The sequence below is a fragment of the Pagrus major genome, chromosome 11 (genome assembly GCF_040436345.1).
Source record: "Pagrus major chromosome 11, Pma_NU_1.0".
NCBI classification, from domain to species: Eukaryota; Metazoa; Chordata; class Actinopteri; order Spariformes; family Sparidae; genus Pagrus; species Pagrus major.
The window spans coordinates 22295091-22312683 of record NC_133225.1 but is presented as its reverse complement, the minus strand read 5'-3'; the positions used below and the strand labels follow the sequence as shown (position 1 = coordinate 22312683).

Below are 17593 nucleotides of genomic sequence, written 5' to 3'. Positions count from 1 at the left end.
TTAGAGAATACATCATTTTGATTGTTGGAATCATGCAACTTTTAAATATAAAAGTTAATATCATTAATATAATTTAATTAATATAAAAATATGAATGATATCCTGCTGCAAAGGAGATCAAACACCACTCCACTGAAATAAATGACTGTGTTAACTTGTAGTGTACTTTACTTATTTGTATATATATGTCAAAGTATTGACTGCATCAGTATATAGATATATACTGTATATATCTATAGTATAAATACTATAGAACACGTGTGACGCTGTATAAAGCCTAAACTGCTTTTGCAACAATGTGTTTTTCTTCATGCCAATAAAGCTATTTTAATTTACATTTTTCCAGATCTGGTGGACAGAGACAGAGATCACATAGTTTACAGTGAGTCTACACATTCTAACCCTTATAATATAATATAGTATAATGTAATGTAATATAATACTCTTTTTTAGGGAATTTGAATATATAACTTTTATATATAATCTAAACACAGCAAAATGATTTGATTTGTAGTTGATACTTTTAAAAGCTCAAATGTAGTAACGTTTTAAATAGATTTGCCTGGAGGAGGCCATGTTTGTCTCAGACTTAATAATATAATTAAAATCTATGTGTGGCTCCATCTGCTCAGCATAAACGTGACTGTCATGCAGTGTTGTGAGAACAAATAAAAACATACAGTAGGCTATATCATAACAATTCACAACTTATACAGACATAATTAATAGGCTTACAGACAAACAATACAACCAAATAATAATGTTCTGTTTGTTGGTGTGATTTCTGTCTCACTGAGCCTTCAGCAGGACCTTCAGAGGACTGTGGTCCCCCTCTCTGCCTGTGCGTCGTTACTCCTCCAGGCCTGCAGGTGGCGATGTGACGCTGAAGCGATGAGCTCCGGGTCTGTAGCTGAGGAAGACATCCAGCATGGTGGAGGCACCTTTCTCTGTTTTAGCTTGTCAACTTGACAGAAATATAACTCTGGCTCATTTATTCTGGTTATCTACAGCAGTAGTTGTCGGTCCCAAGGTAAGTTTTGTGTTGCAGTTGTGAGTTCGTGATAAACGTCGTTGTGTGCTAACTGAGGAAGCTAACCTTTGCTAGCTCAACTGCTAAACTGAAGATCAGGGCAGGATTTGCTAACATTCATCTCTGAACTGTCACTGATGTGGACTCTCAGGACATCTGTCAGTGGCATCTACATTTCATCCACAGAATAATCTGAATTCATGTTGTACACATGTGGACCAACGTTATTCTAAGAGCTAAATCTGTTATTATTATCTGTCTGTAAATGAAACTAGCAGCTACCTGAGTTGTGACGACCTTGGAGACCAGTTTACTTCTTGTGTGCAACGATTATCATTTATCCACCTATAATTTATTAGTTATTTCATGTATATATTTGTGTCAGTGATGGAAAAAATACTCATTAATTAGGCTACTAGTTGTTAAAGTTGTAGTTATTCAGTTTAACAGACCTACGTTATCAGTAAAAACATAAAAAATCCTACTCAGGGTAAAGTGCATTAGTATTATCAGCAAAAAAGTACTCATGCATGACCAAAGAGTGTTAACAGTAACACGTTTCCCTGTGAAATGAAGGACAGTAGAAGTGGAAAACTTGGAAAAAGTGAAGCAGATTTACCTCAGATTTGTAAATACACAACATGAGTAAATGTGCTCTAAGTTATATTTTCACACTGATTTTAGCTCTGCAACATTAATGACTAATCTGTTGATTGCTTCCCTGTTTTGTTGATTTATTGTTTATTTTATCAAATGTCAGAAAACAGAGATGATTCCAACATACCAGCACACTTTATTACTGACCTGCTCACTACTGAGAAGCTCAAACCAGAAAATGTTTGACCTTTACACAGAAAAAAATGAGTCAATTATAAAATTAATAGATGGCAATGATAAAATGACTTTAAAAAACAAGTTACTGGAAATTAAATTTCTATCAACTGACTACTTGTTTCCACTCCTACTGATATGTCTGATCTGGTAGGTCTGGAAACACCATGGAGCCCATAATTAATCAGATTTGGCCGAGAGTCCTCCAGCGACTTCACAGAACCTCAGTGCTTCCCAGGAGGAGCCATTCAGGGTGTGCTGAGCCTACCGCTGTCCCTGCCTCCATCAGCTCCAGACATGTCAGACCCACACTCCTGGTTTCCCGCCTGTACCAGCCTTCAAACCTGCGTGATATGCAGCAGGACCCCCAGCTGAAAGGAGAGATGACTTGTAAGAGCCAGAGGCTCATGCAGAAGGCCGGGCTCATCCATCCATCTAACCCGGGTTGTTACTATTACCTTCCTGCCACCGTCCGCTCCATGGAGAAGCTGGTAAGACGAGTTTTTAAGGAATTATTATGTCAAGTAAGCATGGTGAATTTAGCTGTGTCATGTCGACAAACGAGACATTTTTCTGGCATGAATCTGTAACCAAGATATATCAAGAAAAATAGAAAAGACACTGATTTAAAGACTCTTCATGAACCATACAAGTGTATATTGTTGAGCTATTACTTACTTCCTGTTGAGATTTTTTTTTGCTTTTTGGTTTTGAAATTTTCAAATTCATTTTTTTATTTAAAAGACTAGCAAACCACTTAAGGAAGCTAATAGTGATCCAAATAAAAATAACTCGTATGCATAAGGTTAATTTGGTTTCTTCACAGTACAGCTAAAAGTCCCCAGTTTTTCTCGATTGTCACCCTTAAAACAAAGCCAACAGATAAAGAAATATTTCCTTTTCAGATTGACTTATTAAATCATTTTTAGAGTCCTGAGGAATTAAAATTGTTTAATGATTCATATGAAGAGCATTAGCATTTTCATCCTAAAAATCGTAATAACTGGTGTCTTAAATCATCAGATGAGAGTAATCGACCAAGAGATGCAGGGAATCGGTGGGCAGAAGCTGGACATGCCCAGTTTGTGCTCAGCTGAACTCTGGAAAAACAGTGAGCGCTGGGACTTGATGGGTAAAGAGCTCCTCCGCCTGAAGGACCGCCACGGAGGAGACTACTGCTTGGCTCCCACACATGAGGAGGCGGTGACGACTCTGGTCGCCCACCAGACGACTCTTTCCCACAGACTGTTCCCTCTGCTTCTGTATCAGGTAGCTTTTACCCCGTTAACACAAGTGCATTTGTTGTAATGAGCTGCAGTTCTTATGATTTATTTTATTTAACAACAGATCACTCGCAAATTCAGAGACGAACCGAAGCCGAGGTTCGGTCTGCTACGAGGGAGGGAGTTCTACATGAAGGACATGTACTCATTTGATGTGAGTGAAGAAGCAGCTTACCAGACCTACGAATCAGTGTGTCAGGCATACACCAGGCTCTTCGCCCGGCTGGGTCTGCGATGCGTTCAGGTGCAGGCGGACACAGGCAACATTGGCGGTAAACTCTCCCACGAGTTCCAGCTGCCGGCAGACATTGGGGAGGACCGGATTTTGGTCTGTGGGAACTGCTCCTTCTCTGCTAACACAGAGACCATGTCATCAGACAGAACTGACTGCCCACAGTGCCACACTGGCACACTGGAGGAGTCAAAGGGTATAGAGGTCGGACACACCTTTTACCTGGGTAAAAAGTACTCTCAAATATTCAATGCCACCTTCAGCAATTCCCAGAACAAGCCTAGTATTGCAGAGATGGGCTGCTATGGTCTTGGTGTAACCCGTATTCTCGCTGCAGCCATTGAGGTGATGTCGACAGAAGAGGAGGTCCGCTGGCCAGGCCTTATAGCACCTTACCAGGTGTGTGTTTTACCCCCAAAGAAAGGCAGTAAGGTGGACAAGGCAGCAGTCTTAGCTGAAGAACTGGTACACACTTTGGGAGAGACTCTGCCTGGTTTGAGAGGTGAGGTGGTTCTTGATGACCGTACACAGATGACCATTGGAAAGAGGCTTAAGGATGCCAGCAAACTCGGCTACCCATATGTTATTGTAGCAGGACAGGGAGCTCTAGAGGAAACCCCCAGGTTTGAGGTAATCTGTCAGCAGACAGGTGAGACGATGTTTCTCAGTAGAGATGGACTGTTAGATCTTCTGGGAAGAGTGGAAACTGTATGAGTAACACCTCTGAATGTGGAAATGTATGTTTTATGGTTGTGGGTACTTTGTAACAAGCAAAATGTAAGTGGGGTGATGGTTAAGTAAGGTCAAAGTTAAAAACTTTGAATGTTTGTATACGTTTTCTTTCATGCCAATAAGAGGACTGAAAGTTAATTTTCAGTTGTTGATATGGCAAAAACTTACTGTCACAACAAACGCTCGATGATGGACCTGAGAATATTCAATTGCATTTGGTGTACATGATGTAAAACGCAGGAATGTCACAATTTTCTCTGTTACAGCCTTTCATGTTCCCATGCAAATAAAAACATGAGCCAACAGAGATGAACAGAAATAATGACCATTTTCTTGTGTTTTAATTAGGGTTGCAACATAATTAAATATACATGGTACAGTAACCATCTCAAAGAAATATCACAGTTCCACAGTCATACGGTATACAGTGTCACACAGTTATTATAAATATTCTTTTTATTAATATCAGTTACAAAAGCATATAGCACACCATTGAAGACAATCAAGTAGCACTGACAATGGTGGAAGAAGTAATAAGATCTCAAGCACAAGTTCCAAAACCACAAGATTTCACAAAAAAGTCTTGCAAACATCTCATTATGCAAATTGCCATGTTTAAAGGACATCATTTATTTAAAATATCATTATTGTTACCTAAAAGCAGGAATGCATTGTTAACATTGACTCATTATATCCTGTGTGTAGTTTTGTTTATGACAATTCATCATATTTAATAATATATTGTGTATATTACACAATCATTACAATGATACCTTAGTAAATAAAAAGGAAATACTAAGTAAAACCGACATTTAAATTGCATGTCAGTAGGCATGTCATGCATGTCAGTTATTTTCCATATCTGACATCATCTGTTGTCCTGGAAGTGACGGAACTAATATATTGGTACCGTGTTTCCGCACGGATTTTAATCGACGCTGTACCGCCCATGCACATGTGTAAACAAGGAGCTGGGTAACTTCTAGAAAAGGTGACGCTTGTACAGCTGATGGGCTGGTGGCAGTAATCTGTCGCAGTTTACATCACATTTATAAACGACAAAAAGTCTTTAAAATATAAGTATTTTGATCCAAAATGGCGTCCACAGAGGAGCAATATGAGAGTGACGATGGCATGGACGCGTTCATGGACAAATTCAAGACCCAGAGATATAAAAATGCCTTTACTGAAAACAACTGGGAAGAGGTAAGAAACTGTCTGTTAGCAACATTAGCTTGAAAGTTATTTCTTCTTAACTGAGCTGTGTTTACTTCAGTGTTGCTGTAAGCTAGCAAGCTAACTGGTAAAACAAGTAATTGTCTGTCCACCCACAGTGATTCCTCTGTTTCTGTCCCATTCAGGAGTTTGATAAAATACCCATGTTCATGAAAACAGCCCCTGAAGAGATTGACCCAAAGAAGTACCCAGAACTAGCTTGTCTACAGGCCATCATCCATGATGAAGACCGAACCCCTGAAGGTAGCTGGACCATGGCGCATTATTATCTGTGGAAACGCCTGCTGTCCTGAGTTGTCCCAGTCATCATCTCGTAATGACTCCATGTGTCTCATTCCTCCCCAGAAATAGCAAAGAGCCTGAAAGATGAAGGAAATGCGTTTTTCAAAGAGAAGAGCTATGAAAAGGCCATACTGTGCTACACAGCAGGGCTGAAGAAGAAATGTGGTGACCAGGAAGTCGACACGGTTCTCCTCACCAACAGGGCTGCAGCACACTTCCACCTGGGTATGGATCTCATGTTTAAGTGACATACAGATACATTAGCAGTGTTTTAAGATGTAGATGTATAGCTGGCACCTTGAATAAGGATTGTTATGCACATAAATAATAGGGTGGCTTTCAAAGAATCAGACATCATAGAATAATATTTAGCTTTTTAAACTTCTCATTGTGAAGTAAATGTTGAATGCACAATGTAATGGCTGTAGAACAATGCAGGGCTCCAGGGTGCAACTGTTTTGGTTGCAAATGCGCCCAAAAATCCAGCAGCGCCGAGATCCTCCCAGTGGCATTGGCAGGTAGTGGCACCGCAGTGGCAGTCTGCGGCACCGCAGTGGCAACCTGCGGCATCTCCTGGCACCCGCTCGGCAGTTCAGAAACGCCTCCCTTGACTCGCTGCCAATAAGGGCAGGGCCACATTTCCTGGGAAAACCCACTGGTCCGTGTTGTTGTTACGACAGTCACTCTGCTTTCAGGTGATTGTTTAGCAGTATGTTCTACTTTTTAGTGCTATTTCTATTTACTTAACCACTTCCGCCATGGAGTCATGATGACTACAAAATAAAAATTAAGGGAAAAATCAGCTACATGTTTACACATTTTAATGTACAAAGTTTTGCACAAAACAAAACAACAAAACTTAATATTATCTAAATATATATTAATGTCTGTTCCATAGCGTAAATGTGAATGTAAAATATTGTACATATTGTACTATTCTTATTCTTATATTTCATATTTTATATTTCATATTTCCCTGTGTTTATATTATTCTTATTTTCTATATTTCCTTGGTTGTATTGATTGTTTTACATATCTAATATGAAATACAATTATGAAAATATCTTAACATAACAGTTGCTGCGCAGTGCCAAAGCCTGCCACAAGGTGACAGGGTGTATTTGCAACAGCTGGACTGACAGAATGTAACAATAGCATAAAGGGTACTATTAACACAAGCTATATTACAATATCTAATATGAAATACAATTATAAAAATATCTTAATAAAACAGTTGCTACGCAGTTCCACAGCCTGCCACAACCTGCCACAACACCGGTGGTTCACACCGGTCTAGCCACGTCTGATTAAAGAGAAATGTAGCCTGTAAAAAATATTTTTGAGGATTGCAATTTCTTGTTGCATGTGCTGTGATTAAAAAACATTTATCTGCTCCTTTATTCACATTTACAATCATTTACATAATGTGTTAAGAAATTCATTTAATATCTGTTATTGGGTGCATCTAAATTATGTGCTGCTGCACCTAAAAACTATAGTCCGACCGAAATATCTAGTATTATTATTATTATTATTATTATTATTATACACTTAATGAATGATTAAACTCAGTGCCCTGTGTTGTTGCGACTCTGAGAAAAATAAAAAGCGATGCGGCTGTGTTTGCAACAGCAGCAGCAGCAGCAGCAGCAATACCACCTTTAAAAGCAAGGGGGTGGAAACTTTCTGTTTTGGTCTTCATTTTTTCTGGTTTATATCACACAGGTAACATGCGCTCTGCCTTGAATGATGCTGCAGCTGCAAAGAAGATCAAACCAGACCACCTGAAAGCCTTGATCAGAGGTATGATAGATAAACATACAGGTTTTCATCATGCAGCAACAATATGACAATAAATGTTGTTAGAAAATGTAAAATGTTAGAATAGTGCACAAGGAAGTAAAACACTGCTTAGAGTAAAGTTAAAAACAATCGTGTACGTCTTGTATGTTTCTCTGCAGGTGTTCAGTGTTGTACAGCGCTGCGTCTCTTTGCAGAGGCCATCCAGTGGTGTGATGAGGGGCTCAAGACTCATCCCACTGACAAGAAGCTGCTGGAGCTGAGAGCAGCAGCAGATAAACACAAGGTTCAGGCACTAATGAGTTCAGTTGATTTTTGGTGTGGAGGTTTTAATTTCAGTCAGGCATAATGTATATTTTTTGTTGCCTTAGCGAGCAAAAGAAAGAGACGCCAGGAAGGCCAAGGCCAAAGAAAAGAAGCTGCATGGTGAGAAAGAAGCTCTGCTGGCTGCTATAAAGGTGAGCATCCTAATCAACACTATGTATCTCTATCAAGTGTAAGTGAACACGATGTCAGATCTATTCATGTACTCTTTTCTAGTGATTCTCAGATATATTTGTGTGTCTTTTACGCAGGATCGAGGCATCAAGCTCCTGCAGCCTGTGAAGCCTGCTCAGCCTGGTTCAGACAGTGAGGAAGATGAGGCTGAAGGCTCCTCAGCGGCGATATCAGAGCTGAGCCTGGACGGCCTCAGCTGTCACGAGGTCACGGGGGCTCAGGTCTTCCAGGACGAGCAGGGCTCCCTGCACTGGCCGGTTCTCTTCCTCTATCCTGAACACCAGCAGACTGATTTCATCTCTGCGTTCTGTGAGAACAGCTGGTAATCTCTTGTTCTTCTTGACAACATTCCTCCATTTCATTCGACTAAATAAAGACACTTTGAAGTTGTATGTGTTTTTAATCAGAAACAGAGCAGCAGAATCACTTCTGTATCTTTGTATTTGCCTTGTTTCAGTTTCATAGATCACCTGGCGGTCATGTTTGGAGAAGAACTTCCACCGTGGGACACAGACAGAAAATACCACCCACAAAATTTGCAGGTTTGTCAGCAAAATTGAGCTCCTTTAACCACAAGAAATAGTCAATCATATTGCAATATCTGTTCAAATAATATCAATATGATTTTTTTGACAATATCATGCAGACCTATAACATATTGTATATTTTCTTATTATATAATATTTGTTTTGCATCCTTACTCTTGTGAAGTAATGTGCTAATTTGATGTGTGATATTAAATATTTCTATAAAGTTTTCAGTTGTCATAAGTACAATAATCAAAAGTAAAAATGTCAGAAAAAGTGATGACATTTCATTACTGAGAACAGGGCAGTTCTATCAATAAATGACATTAATTGATTTCTAATCCTTATTAACCACATTTGACTTTTCCCCACTTTTCAGCTCTACTTTGAAGATGAGCGTAAGGAGACGTTCTACCAAGTAAACCCAGAGACGCCACTTTTAAAAGTGTTGCAGCATAAAAGGTACGTCCACTGAGAGTCCCGTTTTCATTGAGTGTTATTTCATTTTGATTTAGGCCATGTCCACTAAGATTTCTTCATTTTGATTGGCTGGCAAGATGTTGTTTCTGACTTCTTAATACCATTATTTTCGCAGTTATTATAATTGGTGAATTACCTCAGCTCAAATCAGTCTTCTTTATCTAAAGGAATAGTTCACTCTCGAACGAAATTCAGTCATTATCGACTCACCCTAGTTTGTTATTCCTCAAAGTGCAGCTGGAGACCCGCGGGGGTACCCTCCGGCAGCAATAATCCATATAACGGGCATCAATGGTGTCCGAGACGAAAAGGTCCATAAAACTACACAAAAACTTTGTAATATTCCTCCATACTGCTCGTCCACTGCAATCCAAGTGTCCTGAAGTGGCAACATCCAGAGTTTACTCGAAACAACGTCATTTAGTACATTTTTCTAGCCTGAACAGTCACTATACTATATCTGCCTGGAGGCACGCTCCGCGTTCACGCGAGTCTCCCTCACAGCGTTTGCACTACGGAAGCCGCGCCGGACAAGATGAACGAGACTCGCAATAGATACACACCGAAGTCGCCACTTCAGGACACTTGGATTGCAGCGGACGAGAAGTATGGAGGAATATTACAAAGTTTTTGTGTAGTTTTATGGACCTTTTCGTCTCGGACGCCATTAACGCTCATTATATGTATTATTGTTGCCGGAGGGTACCCCCGCGTGTCTCCAGCTGCACTTTGAGGAATAAGAAATTACACCAGACTTCTCATCAGCATGAGGATGAGTCGATAATGACTGAATTTCGTTCTAGAGTGAACTATTCCTATAATGACAAATATAAAGAAATAGACAAATAACCCAGTTAGAGACATTTAAATTACTTCGGAAATCTTTTCCTGCTGCCAGCTGGCTAGTGTTTCCACGTTAAGCAAGCGAAGGTAACCAGTGGCACTTTAATTAAATGACATACTGGTTTATCTCCATTCTTGGCATGTTGTAAGCAGTGTATTAACCTAATATGTAATACACTCCTTGAGGAATGAGGAGTTGAGGAATATATATCTCTGAGGATATTTTCTGTGAAAGAAATTATTTGTACCCTGGCGCTGAAGTTTCCTTGTACTCATTTCCTTGAAAATAACTTCCACCACACTCTTGTGTCTGTGTGTTAACAGGTTTTTTGTCAAGGCAGGCACTCCCAGTTTCATCGCTCTTGTAAAGGGTTCCTCATTCTGGAAGCAGTTTTTAACAGGAAGGAAAGTACAAGAATTGTGAAAACAGTGGCCTTCAAATAGTGGACTCTTAATACACCAAATCCTCTGACCTTGTTGTGGAAAATGACACCCTGGCCAAGAGGAGGACACGCAGTGTGACACCAAATATCAATGTAAATGAATATAAAAACAAATGACATTTCTAGAAATAATCCATGTGGATTCTTTGTGTTTCTTTTTGTACAAACATACACTGCAGATTGAAACTTGCTTGAAGACATTTTTTTATTAAATTGCATGATTGGACAGATTAATGGAAAGAAGAACATTATAAGGTATAAACTAGTGATGTAAGTGGTTGTAAGTTAACATGAAACAAAAAACACAGCAAAGCTTTCTGACTAATGAGTCCCGTCCTCATCTGTTGTGTGTATTCTCTTCATGTCTGTGACATATTCTACAGATACAGACATTAAAACTGTAGAAACAGGAGAGACTTCGAATCTCTAGATCACGCAACACCACAGCCAGCCGGTCTAACCTGTTAACATGGACACCGGAATGATCTGTTGTCTGTCATGAGCACTTCGGTGATCATAAAAACATCACACGGCGAGTTAGATATGAATAAGGAAACAAAAATTAAATACATATTACAAGAAACCCTAATGTAAAATTAATATTCTTTTCACCATACTTTAACATTATAGAGTCATGAAAAGTAAATGTGACTTGGAACTTGATATAATATTTTGATTGATGTGTTTGAATATTTGTAGAGTTGTGTCGGTCTGATCAGATTTATTTGTATTTGTTTTTAAACAAAAAAAACCCACAAGGGACTAAAATTAAAACATTTTACCCAATAGTCTTAAAAAAACAAGCAAATGTTAAAGGTCTAGTGTACAGGATTTGTACACTGCGGGGGTATCTATTGGGATCTCAACCATGTTTCTACAATTTCCCAGAATGGACAAACCAAACTCCGGCGCTAGAGAGGGCATTTTGAGATTTCATGTTTTTAGAGCCACTGTAGGGGTTTACGATCTGCCACCTCACTGCTAGATGTCACTAAATCCTACACAATGGACCTTTAAGTACTACATTTGCATTTGTAACTTAATCTTAAGGTCAAATAAAATGTATCATTGGGGATTAATTAGACGATAATTGTCATGATAATTACAAAACTTAAAGTCACACGAAGTCAAATTGTCTTCGTATGTGACAAAAACAGTAGCGTGATCAGGTTTTCATCAAACACAACAGACCAGTGACGAGCCACAAAACTCAGCGTGCTACCATGAAGACACCTGGTTGGCTCACATACCCAACTTGTGTTGGAACCATCATCACTGGATTAGGCTGTACATTGATGTTGGTTGTCTGCACATTGATGATGGCGGTGGGGGCTTTCTTGCGATGTTTTAACTCACGATGCATCTGACACCAGGAGCACCAAATGCAGAAACAGGAAACACCGATGTCCTTGCAGAGAGAACCCTGCGGAGAACCCAAGAGAAAAATATTTAAAGTTTTAAATTTGACAGTTTCACTTTTATTCAACATGAAATTCTGTACATCAGCTTTACATGAATCATACCTTGATGTTATATTTGTGTCGAATGGAAGCCCTCATAGACAAGACTGCGGGAGGAACAAATACTGGTATCCCACAGGCTGCCATTATGGCAGGGCTGCATATGTCGCATAACGGGAGGCACGAGTTCTGTCCAAATCTTCCTGAGACTGTGCAGGCCAAGCAAGGACAGCACCAGAAACCATAGCAGCCTGAAAATAACAGAGATATACCAGCAGAGGGTTAAAACTCTCCTAAGTGGCATGGCATTACTAAAGAAGACTTCTAATCCAAAAAATGGAAATTAGTTAAATTAGTGAACCTTACAAGTACTGGCGTCCTCAAAGCAGTCACAGAGACCAGTGTTCCAGTCTACGGGTAGTTGATCTGCCATTGGTTGTTGCATAACTTTAGCCGCTGATGGTGAACAATGAACCTGTTAATGCAGAGAAATAAGAGCAAAAGCAAAAAATGCTTATTCAGTAGAAGCCCGTCCTCTTCCAAGAACCTTGTTGCAAAACTTTTTCATGAGAAACTTAGAAGCTTCTTTGATATAAAACCTTCCAACTTACTGATTTCACAGAACATTTGAACCACTGACAGTTTGGTATACATAAATACAAATATCGTTTTAATAAATTGCTACTTTTCTGTTGATGTGTTAAATGCAGAGGCCATCTGAGGCTCTGAGAATCGAGGCCCATGTGGAAGTACCAAAAACTGCAGTTCCTCAAATGGCCACTTGAAGCTGGCTCAAAAAGAGAGTCAAACCCCAGAAAAATTTACACCAGAAATAAACAGTTTGCTGCCTGGTATAAGAAACCATTTGGTCTCTATACCTAACTTACTGTAGGAGGGGTAAATTTAATTAAGTTTAAATTATAACCCTAACCCTTAAAGGAAGGTATGATCAGGGTGTGGCTGCTTCAACTGACAGATAGCAAAACAAGCTGTGTGCTCAGTTTCACTTCAGCCCTCAACCCACTGAACTTGATCTCTCAGCTGTATTCATGGTGTTGGTGCCTTTTGTAGAACTTTTAATGTAGATATCGGACTCATAATATGTCTCTCTGTACGCCTAACTGGACTAAAAGACAGAGCGGAGGGACAGACACCTGTGTATTGGATCAAATGTGGCTCCGTCCACTATTTTATACAGTCGTTGGTTTTCACTCAGGGCAAAGGAAGTCACTTTTACTTGTGGCAATCATGTATTTGTTTAATATATTGTATTTTGTGTTCAGCTTAGACCGACACATTACCACCATATAACAAACAGTCCCAAACTGATACCAAATGTGAAAAACAGCATAAACTTACTCCTGAGTGGCTAAAATATATACAGTTATATGTAACTAAATGAAAGCCTTTGTTAAATAAAAAAGTAGATTAGGTGAATTCCATAGGTACAAGCATAATACTGAGGGACACTGAAGTAACAGTTATGTATTTTTAAATTATAGTTACTTTCGAATTAATGTAAACTGCATTAAAAATGTGCTTTTTGTAAGAAAAGTAGATATCTGAGTCTCATTCCCAGCTCGTGAAAAACTGACGCATTGGGATGGTGGCCAGTCTGACCTACAGTCCAAATGTGTCAGTGTTTGACAAGTTGGGAATGAGAAAAATGTACTTTTCATACAAATGGCACCTTTAATGTCACTGTAAAGTCTATAAAGTGCACCATTTACCTTCTTAATCACTGGAATTATTATACGTATACAAGAACGTGGTGCTCTGACATTGCAGAACCAACAAGAGACACAGATCTCATTCTAAAAATCATTTTGATCAATTCTGACACCTTTTAATTGTGTTTCTATGTTTCAATATACTGAAGATGCTAAGAATCAACATTATATACCCATACAAGCTTCTTAATACCCAGGATGCCTCTTTTCGTGGTGAGATTAATATAATTTATTAAAAAAAAAAACTGCTGACAATCGAGATTAAAATAAATACCTCCCTTGATCTTACAGTACAAGTTCACCCTTATAGCATATCAGATAAAACTTTCATTGAACCGTTAGGATAACAGCAAATAAGCTAATCTAAAGGTCTTACCTGACTGAGATGGACAACCTTGGTGGCTCTGAAGCTGTGAATGAATGAAAGGACCTGCTTTGGATGAGTGGCATTTGGTGTAAGTCAGACAGCTGAACACTACCAATGTTGCCAAACCTGAATCAATAGGGACAATAAATTGAAACCAAAACCATAGGCTAAGAATAGTATATCCATTGTTTTATAATTGCTACATCCAAGTCAACTGTCAGTGTTCACTTTCAAATACAGGAACATAACAGGTTTACATGTCCCAAAACTGACCAGTTTTTGTTAAAAATAACATCAATATGAGAGGGAGACGTTCCCTGGTGATGGATCTGCAGGTCAGAGGCGGCTGCAGGGCGTTGCACAGGATTCAACACCTGACAAGAACCTGACTGAAAAAGTCAACATGTTGGATTAACAACATCCATCCAGCTAGAAGCGTTTGGTTTGTGTGACCCAGTTTCTGACAGCTGCGGACAGTCAAGGCCTAACAAACTGTTCTCCTGACAGTATCAACATGAACCTTTCCATTTATATACTGTATCTTGTTATTGATTGACGAGTGAGGGAAGTATGCAGGCTTTATGATGTTAAAATAGTGTATGGTAACATAAATTAAGAGTTGTTTACTGAATTAAAGTCAAGGTTTTCTTTTGGTGTAAATAAAATTCAATTTACATCATAAACTTTGGCGAAGGTATTTCAGGGAACAAATGATCTGACTCCACGTTAAGCAAGCAAAGGTAACCAGTGGCACTTTAATTAAGTGACATACTGGTGTATCTCCATTTTTGCAGGTGGTCATGTTGTAAGCAGTGTAGTAACCTAATATGTAATACACTCCATGAGGAATGAGGAGTTGAGTTGAATATATATCTCTGAGGATATTTTCTGTGAAAGAAAATATTTGTACCCTGGCGCCGAAGTTTCCTTGTACTCATTTTCTTGAAAATAACTTCCTCCAAACGCTTGTGTCTGTGTGTTTACAGGTTTTTTGTCAAGGCAGGCACTCCAAGTTTCATAACAGTTTTCACTAACCCTCTTGTAAATGGTTCCTCATTCTCAAGCAGAGGAAAGTTGCATCAGCCCTCTCGTGCTGAAGGCCTGTGCCAGCCAGCTCTGTGGAGTTCTCCAGCACCTCTTCAACCTGAGCCTCCACCTTCAGAGAGTGCCTGTGCTTTGGAAAATATCCTGCCTCCTCCCAGTGCCCAAAAAAAGGACATCCTGTGGCACTGGATGACTACAGGCCGATTGCACTGACCTCTCACATCATGAAGGTCATGGAGAGGCTGGTTCTAGCACACCTCAGACCCATAGTGTGCCCATCACAGGACCCCCTACAGATTACAGAACTGTGTGTCTGATCGGCTGATCAGTGTCTGCTGTCTCCCTTCCTCTTCACCACCTACACTGCAGACTTTAAGTACCGCACTGAGTCGTGTCATCTGCAGAAATTCTCTGATGACACGGCCATTGTGGGGCGTGTAGAGGGTGGATGAGTACAGGGACCTGGTTGGCAATTTTGTTAAGTGGTGTGGGGAGAACCACCTGCAGCTGAATGTGGTGAAGACGAAAGAGATGGTGGTGGACTTCAGGAGGAACAAGCCGCCGCCCTCTCCAGTCTGCATTGGTGGGACAGATGTTGACATTGTGGACTCATACAAATACCTGGGTGTTGTGCTGGGCGATAAACTGGAGTGGTCTACAAACACAGAGGCAGTCTATAAGAAGGGCCTGAACCGGCTTTACTTCCTGAGGAGGCTCAGGTCCTTTAATGTCTGCAACCGGATGCCCCAGATGTTCTATCAGTCTGTTGTTGCGAGCACCATCTTCTTCGCTGTGGTGTCCTGGGGTGCGGGCATCAAAGCGAAGCACCCCCACAGACTGAACAAACTCATCAAGAAGGCAGAGTCTGTTGTTGGCTCTAAGCTTGTCACCCTGGAGGAGGTGGTGGAGGACAGGATGCTGGGACAACTGCTGGCCATCATGGACAATGCCTGTCACCCATCCAAAAAACTCTGGACAAGCTTAAGAGCAGCAACAGACTCTTTCAACCCTGCTGCCTTAAGGAACGGCACAGGAAATCATTCCTACCTGCTGCCATCAGACTTTACAACGCTCACTCCAAAACACACAAATAATCTTAAATTATTATTAATGCAAATAAAACTGCACCTTATCCTTTTGCAACTTATGTTCCACTTACCTCTACTTGATACCAGCATTTTATCTTTTATATTGTATATAGTACTTTATTGATTCTATATTTGCACCTTGTATTTTGATTGTATTTGTACTTGAATGTACCTCTTGCTATGATAACCTAATTTCCCCTCGGGGATTAATAAAGTTATCTATCTATTCTGGAAGCAGTTTTTAACAGGAAGGAAAGTAGTACCCTGGTGCTGAAGTTTCCTTGTACTCATTTCCTTGAAAATAACTTCCACCACACTCTTGTGTCTGTGTGTTAACAGGTTTTTTGTCAAGGCAGGCACTCCCAGTTTCATCGCTCTTGTAAAGGGTTCCTCATTCTGGAAGCAGTTTTTAACAGGAAGGAAAGTACAAGAATTGTGAAAACAGTGGCCTTCAAATAGTGGACTCTGAATACACCAAATCCTCTGACTTTGTTATGGAAAAAGACACCCTGGCCAAGAGGAGGACACGCAGTGTGACACCAAATATCAATGTAAATGAATATAAAAACAAATGACATTTCTAGAAGTAATCCATGTGGATTCTTTGTGTTTCTTTTTGTACAAACATACACTGCAGATTGAAAATTGCTTGAAGACATTTTTTATTAAATTGCATGATTGGACAGATTAATGGAAAGAAGAACATTATAAGGTATAAACTAGTGATGTAAGTGGTTGTAAGTTAACATGAAACAAAAAACACAGCAAAGCTTTCTGACTAATGAGTCCCGTCCTCATCTGTTGTGTGTATTCTCTTCATGTCTGTGACATATTCTACAGATACAGACATTAAAACTGTAGAAACAGGAGAGACTTCGAATCTCTAGATCACGCAACACCACAGCCACACACATCTCATGCATCCAGTGTCGCCGGTCTAACCTGTTAACATGGACACCGGAATGAAAAGTGATCACACGGAGCAAAAAAAATAGCAATTAAACTGCTGTTGTTATCTGTCATCTGTCATATCTGTCATCTGTTATGAGCATGTAATCATAAAAACATCACGCGTCGTGCAAGAACTGCTCGTAAAAACAGATTCACTCAAGTGTTTTAAGAGAATTTGTTTCTCTGAGGTACAACCTAAAAAACTATAAGTGATCCAGACCTGTTGTGTCAGTCATGTACAGGCAGTCTGCAAATGACTCCAGTAAAATTGGGGTACATTTTTACCACAGTGGAAAAAAACACACTGGCTCTGAAATCACACTGACTCTAAATGAGTTAGATATGAATAAGGAAACAAAAATGTAATACAGAAAGAAACCCTAATGCAAAATTAATATTCTTTTCACTATACTTGAATTATTTACTATTTGAATTTAACATTATAGAGTCATGAAAAGTAAATGCGACTTGGAACTTGATATAATATAATTGGTATTTGTATTTAAACCAAAAAAAAAAACACCAAAGGACTAAAATTAAAACATTTTACCCAATAGTCTTAAAAAACAAGCAAATGTTACTACTACAAATGCTACATTTGCATTTGTAACTTAATCTTAAGGTCAAACAAGACTTATCATTGGGGATTAATTAGACGATAATTGTCATGATTTAGTCAGATAGTCATGATTTATGATATTTTGGACTGGACGCGAGCAACATTCTGTCACCTTTC

General features: G+C 39.5%; 2 protein-coding genes across 2 annotated transcripts; both read left to right on the top strand.

The window, feature by feature from the left end:
* Positions 1–924: 924 nt before the first annotated feature.
* pars2 (prolyl-tRNA synthetase 2, mitochondrial) lies at positions 925–4430 on the top strand. The gene is made up of 4 exons (XM_073476560.1): positions 925–1030; positions 2016–2352; positions 2885–3130; positions 3209–4430. Exons 2-4 carry the CDS (start codon positions 2029–2031, stop codon positions 4088–4090), a joined length of 1452 nt encoding a protein of 483 aa, XP_073332661.1. The 5' UTR covers positions 925–1030; positions 2016–2028; the 3' UTR covers positions 4091–4430.
* Positions 4431–5102: 672 nt separating this feature from the next.
* On the top strand, positions 5103–10349 carry ttc4 (tetratricopeptide repeat domain 4). The gene is made up of 10 exons (XM_073477322.1): positions 5103–5314; positions 5470–5587; positions 5690–5851; positions 7352–7429; positions 7588–7712; positions 7798–7884; positions 8002–8246; positions 8382–8466; positions 8831–8913; positions 10099–10349. The coding sequence occupies exons 1-10, from the start codon at positions 5204–5206 to the stop codon at positions 10196–10198; spliced, it is 1194 nt and encodes a 397-aa protein (XP_073333423.1). The 5' UTR covers positions 5103–5203; the 3' UTR covers positions 10199–10349.
* Positions 10350–17593: the final 7244 nt, after the last annotated feature.

Bases quoted from the DNA above. Each gene is read 5' to 3' on its own strand.
- pars2 (XM_073476560.1), top strand. From the start codon at position 2,029: ATGGAGCCCATAATTAATCAGATTTGGCCGAGAGTCCTCCAGCGACTT. The intron at 2,353-2,884 runs GTAAGACGAGTT...TTAAATCATCAG, and splicing joins TCCGCTCCATGGAGAAGCTG to ATGAGAGTAATCGACCAAGA. The intron at 3,131-3,208 runs GTAGCTTTTACC...ATTTAACAACAG, and splicing joins TCCCTCTGCTTCTGTATCAG to ATCACTCGCAAATTCAGAGA.
- ttc4 (XM_073477322.1), top strand. From the start codon at position 5,204: ATGGCGTCCACAGAGGAGCAATATGAGAGTGACGATGGCATGGACGCG. The intron at 5,852-7,351 runs GTATGGATCTCA...TATATCACACAG, and splicing joins TGCAGCACACTTCCACCTGG to GTAACATGCGCTCTGCCTTG. The intron at 8,467-8,830 runs GTTTGTCAGCAA...CCCACTTTTCAG, and splicing joins ACCACCCACAAAATTTGCAG to CTCTACTTTGAAGATGAGCG.